Source organism: Anser brachyrhynchus (assembly GCF_964034855.1).
Source record: "Anser brachyrhynchus genome assembly, chromosome: 1".
NCBI classification, from domain to species: Eukaryota; Metazoa; Chordata; class Aves; order Anseriformes; family Anatidae; genus Anser; species Anser brachyrhynchus.
Window position 1 is genome coordinate 114,027,703 of NC_137694.1, and position 19,585 is coordinate 114,047,287.

The 19,585-nt window shown below is 37.7% G+C and overlaps 1 protein-coding gene across 4 annotated transcripts in view; it reads right to left on the reverse strand.

Moving 5' to 3' along the window:
* GART (phosphoribosylglycinamide formyltransferase, phosphoribosylglycinamide synthetase, phosphoribosylaminoimidazole synthetase) overlaps positions 1-19,585 on the reverse strand; it is a 39,254-nt gene that overhangs the window by 14,861 nt on the left and 4,808 nt on the right. The window contains exons 2-13 of one of the 4 annotated variants that reach the window (XM_080560111.1): positions 19,180-19,242; positions 15,082-15,230; positions 10,866-10,961; positions 9,985-10,159; positions 9,174-9,285; positions 7,874-7,942; positions 5,796-5,921; positions 4,777-4,864; positions 4,336-4,421; positions 3,581-3,749; positions 2,755-2,986; positions 435-529 (exon numbers count right to left, since the gene is read on the reverse strand). In XM_080560111.1, the coding sequence (XP_080416237.1) occupies positions 435-529; positions 2,755-2,986; positions 3,581-3,749; positions 4,336-4,421; positions 4,777-4,864; positions 5,796-5,921; positions 7,874-7,942; positions 9,174-9,285; positions 9,985-10,159; positions 10,866-10,961; positions 15,082-15,226 (1,393 nt within the window). In that variant the 5' untranslated portion in view covers positions 15,227-15,230; positions 19,180-19,242. Of the gene's footprint in view, positions 1-434; positions 530-2,754; positions 2,987-3,580; positions 3,750-4,335; positions 4,422-4,776; positions 4,865-5,795; positions 5,922-7,873; positions 7,943-9,173; positions 9,286-9,984; positions 10,160-10,865; positions 10,962-15,081; positions 15,231-17,793; positions 18,331-18,479; positions 19,243-19,585 lie in introns of those variants that run through there. The other 3 variants (XM_080560110.1, XM_080560109.1, XM_080560108.1) reach the window with 3 other exon arrangements.

The following is a 19,585-nucleotide window of genomic DNA, read 5'->3' on the forward strand; positions in this document are numbered from 1 at the left end:
ACTTATTATTTGAAGCTAAAAATACAAAACTTTGTGACTGAACATTCAATAATTACTGAGACTGATATATATCACCCTTGCATTTAGCATTTTTCTGAAAAACAGAAAAGGAATTGTGGGAACAGTTTGAAGCCCACTGCTTTCTAGGAATGGATAACTAGGCATTTTCCCAATGGAAATCCTCTCTCTTGTTGTTACTACTACTGCTTACAGTCCTTGTTGCTAAGAGTGGTTATAATACGGTAAGTGTGGTCATCTTAAAACTGAGCTTGATTAAATACTAAGAGTGAAACAAATATGACTGGAAATACACTGCCAAGAAACGTCTTGTTGCACGTGTGTGTGTGTGTGTGTGTGTATCTCTATATATTTTTCTCTTATAAGCCTCTTTGCTATGAACTGACTGAAACAGGAATAAAGGATACAACTCTTACCTGACCTTGATGTGGCTGCAGCTAGGGGTTTAATTTTCTGAACCAAAGTATTCCCTGCTGCGATGTCTACCCCACTGTTTTTGTAAGTCAGGCCTCTGAAAGATTGTTAAAAAACATTATGGCAATTTATTTCTAAATACACAAATACATTTAAAAATAATATTTACTTCTTTATATCATTGCCTCACTAAGGAGATTAACCATTCAGAATCCTATTCTGCTGTCAATGAAGTTTTTCAAGTTCTGTCTCTGTTCTCCTACATGTACATTAACTTTGATCATATCAAATGATTTCTAAGTATTGCAGTATTCATGTCAGGCAGGCTCAATGACTCAAAGGTTAATCTTTTTCCTGTTTGGAACCTGACCTCACACATATACCTGAAGACAGGGAGTATCATACCAAAGGTACAAAATTTCATGGATTTGCACCACAGACTGTTTGCCATAAGCAAACATAAGCAGTATTCAAATATTTCCAGATATACTGAAGACAGCATCAGAGCATAAATACCATATGATATCTAGTCATATACAATGATAAAAAACAAACAAAAAAGCAACAGCAACAATATAAATGGATCAGATTTTGTAGGGTTTGAAGCCCTGGGCTGGATGCTGACACATCAGTAGTATTGTTCCTATGGTCAAAACAAAATGTATAAAAAAAGCAGTGCTAAAACAGAACACCTCAGCACCTTACAGGATAAAACTCAAGATAGCTTTTCAAAATCAAAGTATCAAGTAAATCAATAGTCCTCTGTGACACTTTGAGAGTTTAACAACTGCAGCTTAAAAGTTGTCTCTCCTTATAACCTTGAATGATACCACCACAAAACCAACTGCAACTTTTTTTTTTTTTTACATGCAACTTGTCTGTTCCCCTATTCACAGGGTGACCTTTTTATTTTGGAGACCATGAGATTAATTACTTTTAATTACAGGTACGATGAAACAAGAGCTGTGCTATCAGGAAAATACAAAGGTATCTGCACACACATTATATCACTGCTCAAAAATTTGCAAGAGGAAAATAACTACAAGCAGCAGTAGTTCAGCCTGTGAATAAGACTCAACGAAATCTTACCCTGCAATAACAAGTGACCAGAGCCAGCCCCTTTCAGTCTGAAAATAATCAATACTTGACATACTTTCACCTTATTTTAAAAACATGCTATCTACTTTGATTCTTTAAAAGGAGAGTATTTTTCTGTTGTGTTTTTTTTTTTCTTAAATAAATATTTTGGATATTTCCACAGAGGGAAATGCATAGGACTTAATCCTGCCAAGCTGTCAGGAGAAGGTGCCTCCCCAGCTTTACAGAGCCAACCGTCAACCTTCCTGAACTGTGCACAACATGGCCCTGGCCGATGAACTCAGTGCTTTAGAGAACTATTCATTAAAGTATGCTAGTATCCTCGTCTCACACAATGGCAATACAATTACTTATCTTCACATAAATTTCTCAAGAGATGCACAGTACTTGAAAAAGAAGACCAGATAGGAACACCCTTGTTCATTTAGTAAATTTATTGATTATAATTTTACAATAAACTAATCAGTATACACTGTTAGCAAAAATTAAAAACTTACTAGTATGCTTCATAGACTACAAAATAACCGATTATCAAAAATTACGTTTTGAGCTAATTGAAGAATAGACAGGCAGACAGGCTTTATATCAGGTAAAAATGTGTATAAAATCTTGCAGGAAATTCTCAATAACATCAGAGACACAGTAGAACACGCTGCTTTAAAAAAATATGCTCTCTCAAGACCGTTAAACCAAATACTGTGAAAATAAAAGGAATAATAATAAAAAAGAGTTATAAATTCTACCCAGGTTTTTGAAGGCTATTGTATTATGCATATCTCAACAAGGTAGGTGATTCAAGACCATTTTACTGTTCCTAAAGACTCTAAAATGAACCAATAAAATAGTTCCAACATTGTTCACACATACATTTCATGATACTAACGTTAGCCTTTTGGACAACAAATTTAGAGCAAAAGCTATGGTTCAGAGTCTAAGAAACAGAAGTTCACCTTTCATAAAGCAGTCATAGCACAGACAGCACAAGTTACTTGTGCTTGCCACTGCAGCTTAATCCAGACTTGGGAAATTAAGTGCATGGATCAAAGAGTTAACAAAAAGCCTGTTCCTTCCTTGGCTGGTCCTGCTTAGACTGCTCACAGGGATGCCAGTTAAAACTTGTCTAGAGTTATGCATAATCAACATCAGTTTATTAATGTAAACTAGTAATGTCCCTAGTTCTTTTTTACGCCAGTTATTTCCATTTCAAGTATTTCAGATATCTACCTGGATTGACTCAGGAAAGCTATAGCCCGATAACCAATGTCCTTTCTATAAATGGCACCCTTGAAATTTATGGCTGCTACTCCCTTGTTGGCTTCTTGCAGTGCTGTCATTAGATCCTCTTTAATAGCAGTTACTGTAAGGACTCTTCCTCCACTAGTCACCACTTTGCCATCCTTCAGGGCCGTGCCTGCATGGAACACCTCCAGTCCTAGTTCTTTAGCCTTAGAAAGTCCTGTGTTTGTTGTTCAATAAAATAAATGCAGAAGAAAATGAGTTCATTAGAACATTTCTCTATTATACTTCAAATACATCAATATTCAGCACTTACTGACTGCCTAGAAACCACAAACAAATTCACTGTGATTATTCTGAGAAATAAGAATAAATTTTTTAAAACTACATTTTGTTGATAGATGAGTCTGCTGCTTGTATGCTCAGAGACAGAAAGGTATTTAGCTGAAACATCTGCATACAGCATTTAATTGCAGATAGATTTTATACTTCACTGACACAGAGACTACAAAACATATCAGCATCAACGTCTTGTAAGAATCAGTAATTTTCCCAGAAGCACTTAATAGTAAAACATATTAAAGAAATGCTATAAAACTTTACAATACAGTGTGGAGATTTCTAAATGCTATGGGTGCATTACCAATAATGTTTGATGAGTGAAAATTGAGTGGTCTCTTGCTGACCCATAATCACAGAATCGTAAGTTTCTATGAATCTGGGTTACACTGATTCACCTTCATCTGGCAAAAGAGAGGCTGAAGAGAGGACAGGAGAGGAAGATGACTGCTGCACTTTCTCCTGCTGTATTTACCTGTTATTTCCAAACCCTTGGGATAGGTTCCTGGATATCCTTCACTAGCCATCACCACGGTCACAGCCGCATTGTCTTCAAACCACACTGGCATGGAACTAGACAACTTTTTATTGATAACTGCTTGCATAACTTCATACAAATCACTTTTCAACAGTGGAAGAATTACCTACAAAAACATAGATTTAAGAAACTGAAGAAAACAACATAACATTTTTACATTTTCTTCACTGAGCTTTTCAAAATAATACTGCAACAGTAAATGAAAATACTATTTTTTGCGGTATTTTCACACATATATACATGTTGTGCATAATCTATGTACCTTTAAAAACTCTCTTCCTTGAAGATAGTTTCTATGAGTAAAAGAACTACATTTTCGCCTTTTGGCAGAGGCCTAAAAACCCTACTGTGTTCTGAAGAACAGAAATGAAGAGTCACGGAGTGGGGAAAGAATGTGTTTGCTTCTTTAATAAAGTTAAAAAAAATCCCATTCCATTCTGGAAAAGATAGGAAAGCACTGAGTTCCACCCAAGCTTACCCCTGTAACACCCACATTTAAGTATATATAATGTGTTGATATCTGGAATAGAACAAGTTCATAACAGACTTTCTGTCTTGAATAAACAAACCAAATATTTTAAGTCTCAGAGCAACTGGCAGATTATTCATCTGAAAGTTAGTTAAGAATAATGGTAGACGGTATCAGAATTCTCTCCTCCCCTACTGATAAACTGTCATCTACCGACACTCACCTGACATTCTGGGTCACCGAATCTGCAGTTAAACTCTAGAACTTTAGGTCCATCCTTGGTAAGCATTAACCCAGCATAAAGCACACCTAGAATAAAAATATACAAAAATCTATCTGAGCAACTGTATAGGTCATTTGTTTTGAATCTACTCATGGCAGTGCTAAACAGGAAAACATATTCAATGTTCATTTAAAGCTAGAATGTTAATACTTTTCAACTGTTGTTTTTTCTGCTCTTTCTCATTTGACAATTATCAACCATTAACGAAAAGATATCCATTATTTTCAATGGACTTTAAATCAAGCCACTAATGCCAAACAGTTTTCAAATAAATCAAAGCTATCTTCCTTAACCTACAGTGTGAGTTAGGCCTATAAAGAGGACAAAACAAAACTGTCTTTCTCCTTATAATTAGAAAAGCCAACAAACTTTTATGCATACCAAAATAGGGGACACCTTCTTTCCTCATGCCATCAACAGTTTTCTGAAGAACAGTATCTCTTATTTTCAGCAGCAAATCTTTAGAAATCTAATAAAACGGGATTAGAAAGCAGTCATTGTAAAAAGGGAATGCATGATTTTCCTAATGATATGGCTAGCATTTTGAAGAGTCAAGCAGAACACTTGGATGGTCTGTAGCACATTCCAACACATGCTTCAAACAAGGGAAAGCTAGTACTTTTTTCCTCTCTCCTCAGAATACATACTACAGCATTAATACAACAGGTTACATTTCTTCAGGCACGTGGCTCTAGATCTGGATCTGCATGTACCATTAGTCCCATTGGCTTCACTAGAACAAACCAGTTGCACAGACATACTGGCATTCAGACAGGGACTCCCAAAGACAAATCACAGTTGGAAAATACAGGGGTCACTGATTGCATTTTGTTCAATAAAACAAACTTATTAGCTTTACAGAGGAACAGAGGATTTTTCTTTTATAAAAAAGAAAAAGAAATGGCCATAGGTGAACAGAAAGCAAATTAAATCCTTTTACAAATAGACTATTTGCAGAACAGAAACAAAACTAACTTGAGCTACAGCAAAGATTCATCATTAGCTTAGCCCAGAGCAAAATAAAAATGTGGTTAAACATGTAGTTCTAATGATGTGTATTCTGTTACACTTAGAATCATAGAATCATTTAGGTTGGAAAAGACCTTCCAGATTATCGAGTCCAACTTTAAAAAAAAAAAAAGAAAAAAAAAAGATTGCAGAAATAACAAAACTTCCATCTTAATAATTAAAGTGATTCAGTAGAAATATCCTCCGCTTTAGAGGAACGAATTTATCAAGTTACAGGCTTTAACTGACTACATTCGTTTTAGACAACACTTTCCAGCCACAAGATCCCACTCTCTCCACGTCCTGTTAGTCATGATAGAATTGAAAATTCACAGATATTTTCAGTATCAGAGCTGTACTATGGTTACAATGAGATGTTATCACATTTTTACCTGAGGTGCTGGAGAATAAGCTCCCATTCCTCCAGTGTTAGGGCCTTCATCTCCATCCATTAATCTCTTGTGGTCCTGGGCTGGGGGCATGGGAGCAATTGTGACGCCATCTGTGAAACATAAGCACTAGAAAACAAGGAAAATAATTAAAACACAAGTATAATTTCATTACAATTTCATAAAGTGCAAAAAAAGTGCGAATCTGTTTTATTTTTAGTGTTGCAAGAATGGATATTTAAGAGTACTAAAAATACTGAAAAGGCTGAAAAAAAAACACCTCATGGTGTAGTTACTTCCTCCCTCCCTCTCCTGTTCCCTGCCCTGGAAAGAAAATATTACATCCCTTTCAAAATTTCCTTTTCCTCATTGACAAAACTCCATTTGCTTTTACATTGTTTGTAAATTACTTACATACCACACTATTTAGGCTCAGTATCTTCATAATAACATATCTGCTAGCATCTTTTATAATTGGACAATGATATTCACTGTTTGGGCAACTGGTAGCAGTACTCACAAAAACAGGATCATTCAGGTTGGAAAAGACCTCTAAGATCATCTAGTCTAGTCCAACCTCTAAGATCATCTAGTCCAACTTTTATATTTAACATTTTAAAATGCTAATTAAAAGATAACCCAGGATTCCCCTTCAAAACCTCAAAATGCCAGAATGTGAATATATGAAAAACTACGGTCATTTGTGGAAGGTTAATTATTTTGACAGTCAAGGCAAATAGTACTTTTCTTTATTGCTATCAATCATCTCAGGAAAAACAAACAAACAAACAAAACCCTTTAAACTGCATGCTTTTGTTATTGCGTTATATTACAGTAAATCTGCAGGTATTCTAAGGACTACACGTTTTTCACCAGAGAATGGAGATCTGGATAAGCCCTTATCTCCTAACGAGGTCAAGCCAACCAAGAAGGAATAAGGATGACCAAAATTTGCAAGTCTAATTTTTTCATATCAGACAGGAAACCAGATTATGCAAAGACTAGCAACAGTTAGAGATGATCGCTTGCTTTATAAATACCACCACCTCCAAGACGAATGTTCACAATATCCAGTATAAGTCAATTGCAGCTCCAGGACTCGGGAACCTGAGCTGGTACTTGGCTGTTCTACTTTGTGTGATTCCAGTGTCAAGTTCCCATGCCACCTCAAAACCTAGGCTCTAATTCTCCTTTTCTCCTTTACACTCTGCTAATTAAATCAGAATTTTTTTTTTTAAATGATGGAGCTGTATCATGTTAAAATGAAGGAAATGTTCTCTCTACATCTGCAAAGTAAATCAGCGTTTTCAAAACATTCAACAGCCTTTGGTTCCAGGCCCTTCGTCCCCGGGTGCACTTCCACATTGCAGTATCTCTGGCAATGAAACTGATTAAAGAGTATCCTGCCTGCACCTGTCTGGAGTTGCTTCTTCCTGCGCTCTAAAGGAGTTGCACCTATCCCTCATGATATAGTTCAATATATTCCCTTTATTACTACAGCTGAAAGTCTCCATTCTCCCTTACTCCCAACCTTTCTTCCTTCTCCTGCTCTACGCTTCACCACCCTGTTCCTTGTATTAATTCAAATGGGACTGGACTATAAACCAGACCTCGTAAAATATGCAAGTTGTTGTTGATTTATTTGAAAAAAGGTTGTTAGTTTATAGCCCCATGAACAGGTAACTAGTATAACTGAATCAACAACAAATAGCAATGAAGAGGTAGAAATAAGGAAGAGAAGGAACATCTTACACTGTCTTTGATGCCAGGGAAATCATAACACAGATGTGCGTGCTCAGTTACTCTCAAAATTTTTATGTTTTTATTTTTTCCCCATGGGGAAACAACTGATTACTGCCTGAGCTATTTTTATTTATAATATGAATTATTTTAACAGACTGCAGGAAGTTTGGTTCTTAACACATCTGCCATTAATTAATAAAAATGTATTTATAAACAGGTAACTGCTTCTAATTTAAGTAATAAAACCCTATACGTCCCTGCTATTGGTACTTACATGTTGTTTCCTAAATAACTTGGAACAAGTATAATCTAAAGGTTACAGTGAGACGCACACTTACAGAAACTTCTTCTCCTTCAAGAAGTTCTTCAACAACAACCGTTTCCCCAGCTGTGCCAAAAGTCTTATCCTACATTAAAAAGAAAATCTCTTCAGTTCTGTTTCAGTCATTTTAAAACAGTTAAAATGCAACAAGAAAAACAAATACATCAAGAAAGATGCATTCCCCATCCTGGATAAGTCAGTAGCAATAATAAAATAATTGCTCCTCTTTTCAATTTATCTTTTAACAAATGCAAATTCTATCTTGAATGTTTAAAAATTGCAGATGATACTTAGAGCTTTCTGAGTAATTCCTCGTGCTCTACCTGCTGAGGATTGCACCGATGATGCTGACGGCTATAGCAATGACCATCAAGTCTGTAATCTGACCTTTTACTTTATAAGATAGTGAAATTATACAGAATGCACTGAAGGGGGGCAATATTTTCACATTCCAATGCAAGGTTTGAACTGACTGTATGTTTACTGAATTAAGAACCACAACAGCACACTGACAAGAAAATTTTATGTCTGTAAGACTCTTTAACACAGGCTAAGTGTTTTTTTTTTGCTCAAGACAGAATGAGGGGACCACATGTTATGATTTGTCCAATAACCATACACACACAACAAATTATGAGCGTAGACTGTGTTTTCTGACCCTTGAAATACAACACGTATGACATATAACATCTCCTACAAATCAGCACAGCATTACTGTATTTTAAGAGGCTGTGCTGCAGGCACCAGTTGAGGACCTGACCTGTATAACTTATTTTCCAGCTCTGTGTTCCTAACTGTTCAGATGGAACTGCTCCATTTTGGTTCTCTTCAGATTTTGATGGTCCTAATATGGTCAACTATCTTACCTAAATATATGCTTAACTTGAAATAATTCCACTGGAATTTTACTACACATTTAAGTGCTGTGTGACTGGAATCCTAAAGCTGATGTTGCATGTCAACATACAGCTTAATCACAGTGTTAATATTAGAGCATTGTGGTACCCGTTTCATTATAGCAGTGTCTCAAAAGAAGCAAACAGAAAAAAGGAAAACCGTACTGAAATAAGTGTGGGTCTTCAGTAGGAAGGATTTTGTTTTAGCCTACATAAACTAAGCTGAGAAAGAGTGCTCTGCCTCAAGCAATGATATGATACAGCCTCAAAGCTGTCCAAATAATGGGTAAAATATTTGACTTCTGTTAGCCAAACTCCTATTACATAGAAACAAAAAAGAGCTTCTCTGAGACTTTGACATGGTTAACAACTGATTTTGTGTAAGAACTCTTCCAATCAGTGCATGACATTTCCACTCACCTGCATGATTTCATTAACAGCTTTGCAGGCTTCTTCCTTGTTTGAAGCTACAATTACTCCTTTGCCAGCTGCCAGGCCACTAGCTTTTACAACTAAAGCAGGGAAGTTTGCGCTTTAAAGATAGAGAAGAGAGATCCAAAAGTAAACACTCTATATTCCAAACATATTTTGTAAACATTCTGAACATGCCAGTAGTTGAAAAATCAAAATACTCAGCAGTTTTCCTAGCAACAGTTTTATGTTATTGAGTAACACACACAAAATCTAGACTTCTCTTGATATGCTATGCCTGCAGAGGCTTTCTGCTTCCTGTTTTTTTCACACCATTGAATTTCACTAGTGTACCAAAAAGCTGCTGTTCTTTTAATAATTTAATATTGTATCAATGTTGGGTAAGCTGGATTGTATTCTGATAATTAGATCATTATTTGCTGAGTAAGCTCCCAGTGCAGAATCCATACTTGTGGAGAAAAGAACAAAGAAGACAGACCATACTACGACTATCAGACTGGAAGGTGGGTTTCCATAATAGGCAATCTGAAAAAAAAAAAACCTTCTACCATATTTTCCTGTAAACTGAACACTGAACTTAATTTTCATTAAAAGAGCAATAAATAAGGAACCTTTAAATTATTACTGCAGAGTGATAGTGTCATGTCAGATTATCCTTTAAAACCTTCATGGGTATTGTACTACAGCTAAGAATATTGATACATTAGTAATGATTTGATTGTTTTGGATATCTAGCACACTGTACATGGCTGTAAAAAAAAAAAACAAAACAAAAAAACAATCATGAAGGTAGCTTTACCTGTTGATGAAGCTACATGCTGCTTTTGGATCAGTAAAAGACTTCCATCTTGCGGTTGGGATCTCATGACGGTCCAAGAAGGCTTTGGTAAAGCTCTTACTGGACTCCAGCTGAGCTGCCTTTGCTGTTGGACCAAAACATCTCACTCCAGCTGCTGTCAAGTCATCAACAATTCCTGAAAATAACAACGCAATTTTTTTTTTCAAATCACCAGATGATTTGTAGTCATGCAGTCCCAATCTAAAGATATACTAATTTGTTGGAACAAATATGTAGGAGTGATAAGCCATGCCTATTTTACCAGATTGGCCTTAGATGTATTTTTCACTCTAACCAGGAGTAAGTAACCCTGAAATATTTAGGGCTGAGAAGATATTTGCACTTGGTAGGATATGATAAGCCTCCCTTGTTTTATTACAGCTTTTGGCCAAATAGTTGATGTTAGTCTTTTATGAAGATAATTCTTGATCATGTAAAAACATAAAACAAATTATCAACATGTTTAGAAAGTTTTTTTAACCAAGTCCCAACTGATTATTATTTCAATAAAAAAGAAAATTCCATAGGAAAACAAAATCCCTAGTCAAGGTTCTTTTATAGAAACACTTTCACACCTCTTTCATTAAACCCAAGAACTTAGAAAGAAATGGAACTGTCAATGATATTTTAACTATTACATTGTTCACAAAATACTTTTTGAATTTAATTTTTGTCATGGCACAGCCCTGAATTTCAGGGAAACCGCCATAGGGAATCTGTTTCTGTTGTTACTGAAGACACTCAGTTGAGTGTCCACACTGTCGAGTGGTGGGAAAAAGATGGGGACTAAAATTTACTTCCTAAAATAAGAAAGCTATGATTTTTAGTTTTCTTTCTCTTACCAGCAGCAAGAGGAACCTCTGGACCAACCACAACCAGCCTGATCTCCTGATCTCTGCAGAACTGGGCAAGTGCAGCATGATTGCTGACTGAAACAGCTGACAAAGACACAAAAGAGTGGTAAGACTTCATTTATTACTCTTGGCACTTGTTTATCACATAACACTAAAGTAGCGTTTTCATAAGTCACACATTCTTGAATGGGAAGTCACTGTGAATATGGAACAGAGGCATGCACGAATATATAAATAAATTGACTTAGAGGTGTACATGTCTACAAAAAATGAACGCACCCTGTAACAAAATACACCACCAAAACCCCAAGCAAAGGCTGTAGTTTGACATGCACTGTAAACACACATTGCTCATGAAGGTGAGAAAAAAAGTTTCAGGTTCCCCTACACCATCATACAGTAAACCATTCTCATCTCTAAAACATCCTGTTTACCAGCATAAGAAGCATCACTAAGCATCCAAATGAAAAACAACTCACCAGAAAAAAAAATCTCTATCTATCTACATTTCAGCCAGTCTCTTCCCTGATTAGACTGACCATGAAGCTTTACACATGTTCATGCCAGGATGGTGTAGGGGACAGGAACAAGTTCACTGGTGGTAGCATTGCAAATGCTTTCTTTTTCTTTCCTTCTGTAGTGCTGGCTAAAACCTGCTACACTAAACTGTGACCTTACTGAAACAAAACAAAATCTGAATGCTTCTTCTTATATTAAGCTGAACTTAGTATGGGAAGGTACTGTAATTATGGGTAAGTATGTAAGGGTAAGGTTTCTAGGGTGGATATGTTTCTATAAAGAAGCACATAATATGATGATACTTGCAGTGTCAAAGACTGTGTAAACAAAAGAAAAAGCTAGCAAGAAAGACAGTAATGTCAAGTCTCATGATAGAAGATTTACGCAAAGGCAATGCAATTCCGCTGCTTTTATCAAGAATAAATAAAGCCAAGGTCTGCAGGGGACTGGAATGTGAACTCAGAGAGCGAAAATGCTGCAAGCGTAGCCCAGCGTGGACTGGCTGCCTGCACGGGGAGGAGTCTAACACGTCAGAGTACCAATCTGCAAACAGAATAAAGTGCACATCTTCCTTGGAGCTGGAACGCTTTGCTAAGTTTCGCCTGTGAAGTCGTGCTAGTGACCATACTGGCAAGTATGAGAGAAGCTATGCCCCCTCCTTTCAGTTAGTTTCCAGGGAAGTGGAGAGAGAAGGCAGAGGCAGCGATAAAGCATCTTCTGTTAGACACATCCACACAATTTTGCTTCTGCCACCCTGCATGAATAAATTCCCCATTTCCAGAAGAGAAGGCGTAAAAGCAAAACCTGAAATTTGCATTTTGATTACAGATTTATCCTATTTGGGTGGAGTGGGGCAAATAACAGATTGAACACTAATAAAAATTGCTTTCCTGATAACCATTCAGCAGTTCATTTACTTTGTTATACCAGCATTCTTAAGAAAGAAAAAGCAAAGGCCTTTGATATTTGTGTGCAATTTCTGCCAACTAACTTCTAGCTCACAAAAGAGCAAAAACAAAAGCATAACACACTTGGCTTTAAAGTATTGATTAACATAAAGGTCAATATTGTCTTTCAGTCTCATGAGGCTGTTGTGAAAGCAGTTCAAGAACAGCAGATCCCAGATGAAGAGAATGGGAGCTCGGGTGGGCAACTGCAGAGGGACAATCCCTGTTCCCTGTGACATCAAGCCACAAGAAATGGAGCAGTGAAAAGAGCGAGCCTGTAAGATAACTGTGCTTTTCATCCAGGCCTTATCTACTAGAGATATGTGCAGTGAATATAGCACAAGACATACATTATGTGGAAATGTCCTTGTAACAAACAGAATGGAATAAGTCACATCGTTAGCACATAATTTTAACTCTAAACACCATTTTCCTCATGATGTAGACTGAAGCAGGACATCTTTGTAGCAGTGTTTTATTTCTCAAAATGACAGCTAGACATGCATTTCAAACCAAGCAGAAGGAACTCAGACCAACATTTGCAAAGCTAGAGATTAAAGTTAAGAGTATTTGTTAGGCGGAGACCTAATATGCAGTTGAAGGAGGTGTCAGGATGCTAAAGTCCATTCACAGACATGCATGTGTGTACCTCAGGATTCAACAAGCTATTCTGTACTCTTCTGGCACCAAATTTGTCCTGCTAATTAAATATAAATCAAATATAAAACTATATTTAGCCACTCAACCTAAATCTATCTATATTGTCAGAAAGGATTACTGACTCAAATTAACCATGAAAACTGTTTTGTAGCTTCGATAGGAGCAAGTTTTTTACAATTAAAGTTTATTCATAGTTTTAAGTTCACCTTTATATGTTTCAGAAATCATCTGAGAACCAGAACTGCAATGCTGATTAAAGGAAATCTCATGAACCATAGGGGAGGATGAACTTTCAGAGCCAAATCTTGATTATACAAAAAACACAGGAACAATGGTAGCAGTTTCACAGACATTGCTGCCCAGGCTTAGACAATATAATCGGGCTTACATACTTCTGAAAATCTGTTTTCCATTTTCTCCACCCAGTAAAAATCTAGGCCCCAGTGCTAGGACTAAAATGCCTGAGTAGATAAAACAAATTATTTTCTTTTAATTACAAAATAAATAAAAACAGTCAACCTCTTCACAAATTCTAGATTCTTCCTGCCTCCCAGCTGGCTGAGGATTTCTCCTAAAGCACATGTGAGGCCACTGTCTGGAAAAAAAGAGATTCAGTACATGTGGTTGATTTCATGGAGGTGGTTTAAGCATTAAAAGGAGGTGGTTTGAGCAGGTGCTCAAATATTTTACATTGTTGAGGGTGCAGTACATTTTATGCAATAACAAGGTGAGAGAAAAGTGCAACAGTTTTTAAAAGACACTATTTGCAAAAAAAAATAAAAAATATTGAAATTAACATTCTGCAGGCCATACAGGCTGGCACTGACTCAATTTATTATGAGTATAAAGATTTCTGTTTGACCTTCTGGGATGAGAAGGAAATATAAGAACATGACTTTCCTGTCGTGCTCTTTCTTGGGCTCTCTCACCTGAGATCAAACAGGACAACAAAGCTGCCTATGATACTGTGAATATTCAAAGAAATTGTGAACAAAGTTATTTAAACTTCCTGTAATTAAGCATTCCAATGGAATTAAGTCTGGTAATTATCTGCTGTACATGAAAATGAGGGGATTCATGTTTCCACATGAAATCGTAACAAAAAAAGACTTTACTCATACATATAAATGCAGAAAATGGAGGTATATAATTCTTGTTCACATGTATAATATGTTAACTTTAGTTCTGTATGTTATCACGTATCAAGTAGAAAGTTAAGTTGGTTGCTTGAATTACTTCAGGATCTGGCATACAATGGACACAAGACAGACATTTCTGAGTTACTATCCCGGCTTTTGTACTGATTCACTGTGTGCCTCCAGGCAAACACCTTAGAACAGTACAGTTTAAACACAGCATGTACTTTTGGATGCTCAGTCTGAAAAACCTTAAGCCTGATTTTGAAAACTAATTAGCATGAACGGTTTGAGTTAGAGTCAGTCAGAGCTTACCACGTTTAGGCGAGAAGCTTGAAACAGGCAGTCAATACTAACAGAAGCGTTTGAAAATAATCCTAACTTCTTAAGATCAGCAAGACAAAGGAATGAACATTTTTCTACAGTTGACTGTTTTAGGTGAGAACATTTTCTTATGAAAGGTTGTAGGGATCACACGGCTTCCACGGGACTTCTGAGAATCAAGCAGTCTGCTCTGCCACTCTCCTAGAGGTGCTGGCATTTGCTGCAAGCGCTTTTCAGCTGTTCACAGCTGAAACAGCTGCTGAACTGCACTGCATACCAAGATAAAATATTACCCCTTCCCTGCAGGAAGCAGGAACTGCTACAGCTACCCAAGCTGTATTCCTGCAAGAACTTGCAGGAGTTTCATCTGTATCCTCTACCACCCAAATCCAATGAATTAGCTAACAAACCTGAGGTAAAATTAAATGAGTGGTAGTTGCACAAGGCTTTGCTCAGGTATTTTTTCTTAACTGCATCCGTATGATCTCACGTGCCCCAAACCTTCAAATAATAATAATAATTATTATAACCCTTTCACTCCAACAGATTTTAGATCACTTAATGGAACAATTTATTTGTTCAGTTATCGGATTTTAAAATGGTAGTTTTTCTTTTTACCTGAATTGGAAATTTTTCCATTGTCAGCTGTTCCTGCGTTTCCTGGAGCAACAAACACTTGTTTTACATGTGGGGACTGGGCCAGCTTCCAGGCCAGCGCATGCTCTCTCCCTCCACTGCCGATCACAAGCACCCGATCAGCCATTAGTCTGCACAAAACCAGAACACAAGCAATACAGTCAGAATTAGTAGAGCCAGGTTAGGAAAGCAATTCACAGATTTAACTGCAGGGTGGAAGGCAACTCTCAGCAGAGGTGAATGCCACCTTGTTTCAGGCAATGATGTTTCTATAATGGCTTTGTTGGTTTAAAGAAAAAAAAAAGTGTGTGGAAATGGATAACTGACTTAATAAGGTGTGATAGAAAATAAATGTCAAACACTGAAGCAACCCACAGGGCAATCCTGTTTTTCCTTTGATCAGACTGGCAACTGTTCTGAGCTGTACTGAAGCCTGTGATACAGAACAACCTTTATGACCCACCAGGCTGTGATTTGTAACTTACACACGTTCCTGGCAAATCCAAGCCTGCAAAGGGCAAAGTCCCTCTGATGAACTAATTGTTTCAACGCTGTTTACAACGTTAGGGAGCTGAACGGGACAACTTGAGACTTTTGGGTAGTAATATCAGAAAAATGTCTAAATACTTTGTTAAAAGTTAAGGTTAAGAGCAATGAGATAGGGAAAACAACTCGTAACAGAACAGGGAAGCAGAGTCTTAATGCAAATTCCCCTCAGGACTGAAGGAGCCTTAGGCTGGTCAGGGTTTTACAAGGCAAAGCCTAGATTTTTCAATAGTTTGAGAACAAACTGGTCAAAAATGAAATGAATGCTCTGTTTCACCCTCCTGATGTCATTATGTGCATGTGTAAACACAGCTTACATATAGTGCATTGACGTGGACATTACAATTCTGCCTTTGAGTAGCGCTGAATGTTGGCCTTTGCTTTTGAAGACATGTTTATTTCTGTGTGTATTTTCTACATACTTATTGGTTTAAGTCACCTCAAAATTGCCATCCCGACAATTTTAGGGAATAGAAGATTTCACTTACACTGGAAAAGAACATTGGAATTCAGAAAATGGTAAAGAAAGAGACAAAATAAGTACGTACGTCTTTATTAGGAGTTCTCTGACAAGCAAAGGCTAACCTCCTAAGCTATCCAAAGAATAAGCTGTAGTCCATTAGTCACATTAGTCCAACTACATACAAATTGCGTACACAGGTGCACTGTTTAAGGTGAGAGTTTTATGCACAGACGACAAGCAGTCCCTCATGAAGCTATTCAGTGAAGCTGAGGGTGAGCAGCTATAGATGGGCAGCTGTCCTATGCCCAAGTGGAGCATTCATTGCTTTTAAAAAGATATTAGAACAGTTTCAAGCATTCTAAACAATGAGAATAAACAAAAGCAGTTTTGCATGGAAACAGGCACGATTTATTTCAAGGACTTCGCATGGCCAGTGAAGAGGTCGGATGTACCTCCCTTCTGTGCGAATCACCTCCCAGTCATCGGGAGGAGGGACACAGCCGAGATAAGAGTTTTAGCCAAACACAGCACCCAGCTTCCCTGCTGCAATCCCAGCACACGTAGCACAACCCTCGGTTGCTGCTTGCGCCTCTTCTGTCGAGCGGCCGGTCCTTGACCGGCATTTGCCAGTGAGTGCAGGGCCCTCCCAGTGCGGAATACATCCTAAGCACCAGGGGAAACAAAACCCACCCAAACCAGATTTCTAAGGGAAAAGCGGCCTTACCAAAGGCACGACAGACAGCAGATTTTCAGCCAACTGATAAGGCAGGGCATGTGCCTCTCCCCGATGCCAGCTGCTACTCAGATAAAGCTGCTGGCCCCTGCCCAAGAGCTGCCCAGATGGCTCTGGGGACCATGGAGAAGCCCGGCTGTCCTGGAAGCCTGGACTCTGCAGGAGATGCTTCTGTTTGGAGGGCACCATGCAAGGCATACTCGGAGCCTGGTTTTTAAATCCAAGTCCTCTGCAACAGCTCAGGAGAGCCCCCACACATTTTAGATGGTAACCCTATGCCCTTCACTAACATATTTTAACCTGTTAACAAAGGCATGATTTGTTCAGAGAATGATACAAAACATCCAGTCAAAATAAAGAAAAAAGAAACACAAAGAGAAGGACAAGATACAGATGATGGATGCTGAGTTGTTCACTATTAACTAAACATACCAGAGTTAAAATTTAATTGTAGTTTCAGGCGGGAGATCAATAGTTTTCTGTTGAACTCTGTTTGACAAAATATACAGACTGCGAAGTTGTAGGGGCATTTTAATTATAAGCCTCATGGATCCCTTACAATAAGAAAAATACACTGGGGTAAAAAATACCAGTTATGGTATACATTTGGGATGTGAAGTTATGGTAAACCTCTATGATATTACAACCCGAGGGAAAAAAAAAATGAGTAAGGGGCTGGCTGCAATGAAGGGATGTGTTAGATAAAGACAGTAACCTAGGTCAAAAGAGTGCTATGTAAAAGAGTAAACATTTACCATGTAGCAGACAGCTATATCCTACACTTAACTAAATCCAGCAAGCACGTTTCCACAGACAGGCATCATTAAATAATAATATTAAGGCAAGTTTTATCAGTAATAAATTGAAACATACATATTACTGCATTTTTTGACAACTACATCAGAAGTGAATGCAGAGATCCAAACCGCAACAGAGAACATACTTACTCTACCTTATGTGCTGTTGGTCTGAGGAAAGTAATGCTCAAGAGTTCAGATGTGCAAAGAGAAAGGAGAAAAGCAACCTCTGGTTAAAATGTAGTGCCCCTGTCCCAATATTACCGCCCCACTGACGACATTGTGCAGGTAGCCAATGAACAGGAAAGTTCAGCCATTTCAGCTGGGGAGAGAACAGAAACTCACATACAAGCAATCGAGGAATGAGGAGCAAAAAGTTTGCAGAGCAGAAGCAGCCCATCCTTTCATTCCTAAACGCACAGAATAAATTCTGTCTCATCCAAATTATTTCTTGCAGTTGAAAATTTTTCAATAATTAGATCAAAACATTCACTGCTCATTTAAAAAAGATGCTTAGCATAGTCCCATGCATATCAACAATATTGAAAAATATGGTGCATGATGCATATTCATGCTCCATTAAGCTTATTGTGTAAAAACAGTTGAAGGACAGGCTTCAAGATCCATTGACACTGTCACCACCTGAAGTAACTCATCATGATGGCAAATCAATCTTTTTTTTTTCCCAAGCATGTTCTAATACTGCTGTCAGTTAACAAAACGAATAATATAAGGCATAAAATGTTATATGGGAACAGTTAAATAGAACAAGCCATATATCATACGTTCAAATAAAATTTAACCATTTTATAACAAAATTTGAGAAAAAATGTGGTCTAACCATTTGTTTTGATTTCAGAAACTCAAGTAATTTGTGCATCCCTCAAACATCATCACAGCAACTTGTATTTAGGGATGTAGCTTGACAAGAACTTCTCCTGGTGGCAATTCCAGTTTACGAGGCCCAAACGTAGTTAGTAGTGACAGCCTTTCTTTTTCACAGTGACTAAAAAGACGCGATGTAGGCCCTCCGCCGCCCAGCAGTATCTTGCATTCAAAATGAAAATTGCAAGAGGTGACATTTCTTTTTAATTTTGTCACTAATCCAGGAGTCAACAATTTATTGTCAAACAACCAAAAGCCATTCACAAAGCAGATGATTTCTTCTGTGAGGATTACCGCACAGTTTTTATGGAGGAAGTGTGTGAAATCCTTAAATCCTCTCATAAAGAGGCAGAAGCCAAAAAGATTCCAAAATGTGATACGTAATTACCTTAAGCAACCATTGTCTGCTTTTGTAAAGAAGGCAGATATGTTTGTTTATAAAAGATGTCTTAAAATAAAGACAGATGGTATTTCAGTTAAAGGTCCATTACCAAGTCCTTAGGCTAAATAAGAACAGGAAAGCAGAAACAAGCTAATCACTCCATGTATCCAAGAGGTTGAGGACACAAGGATACAGTGAAGACAAGCTGATTTCCAGAGCCTATCCCTGAGGTTGCCAGCAGCTAGTCAGCAGGGAAGAGCATCAGCCTAGAGACCTTTATCCTCCACAAAGCTGGGGCTCATTAAGAAGCAGGGCAACTCCTCCACTAGGTCAGGGCCTGTGGAGCAGAGAAAACAAAGTGAGCAAGGCAAAACCAATGTCTGACAGCTTTCCCCAACCTGGCTCCTTCAAAAGGCACAGTGAGATTTCAAATACAGGCAGAAGTGAAATGAGGCTACAAATTCAGTAGCTGTTAATAGGGAAGGGGCACGAGCCGCTCGCTGGCTCTTCCTGGAACGGATCCCGTGTGCAGCCTTGGGGGTTAAACAGAGCGCCCTGGCTGCGTTAATACAAAGCTTACAAAGATAACTCTGTAAGTGTAAGAAAACATGAACTCCTTAAGCTATTACTGTCCAGGTTTCAATTTCACGTCATTAAGTGCATGGTGCAAGTTACCTAAA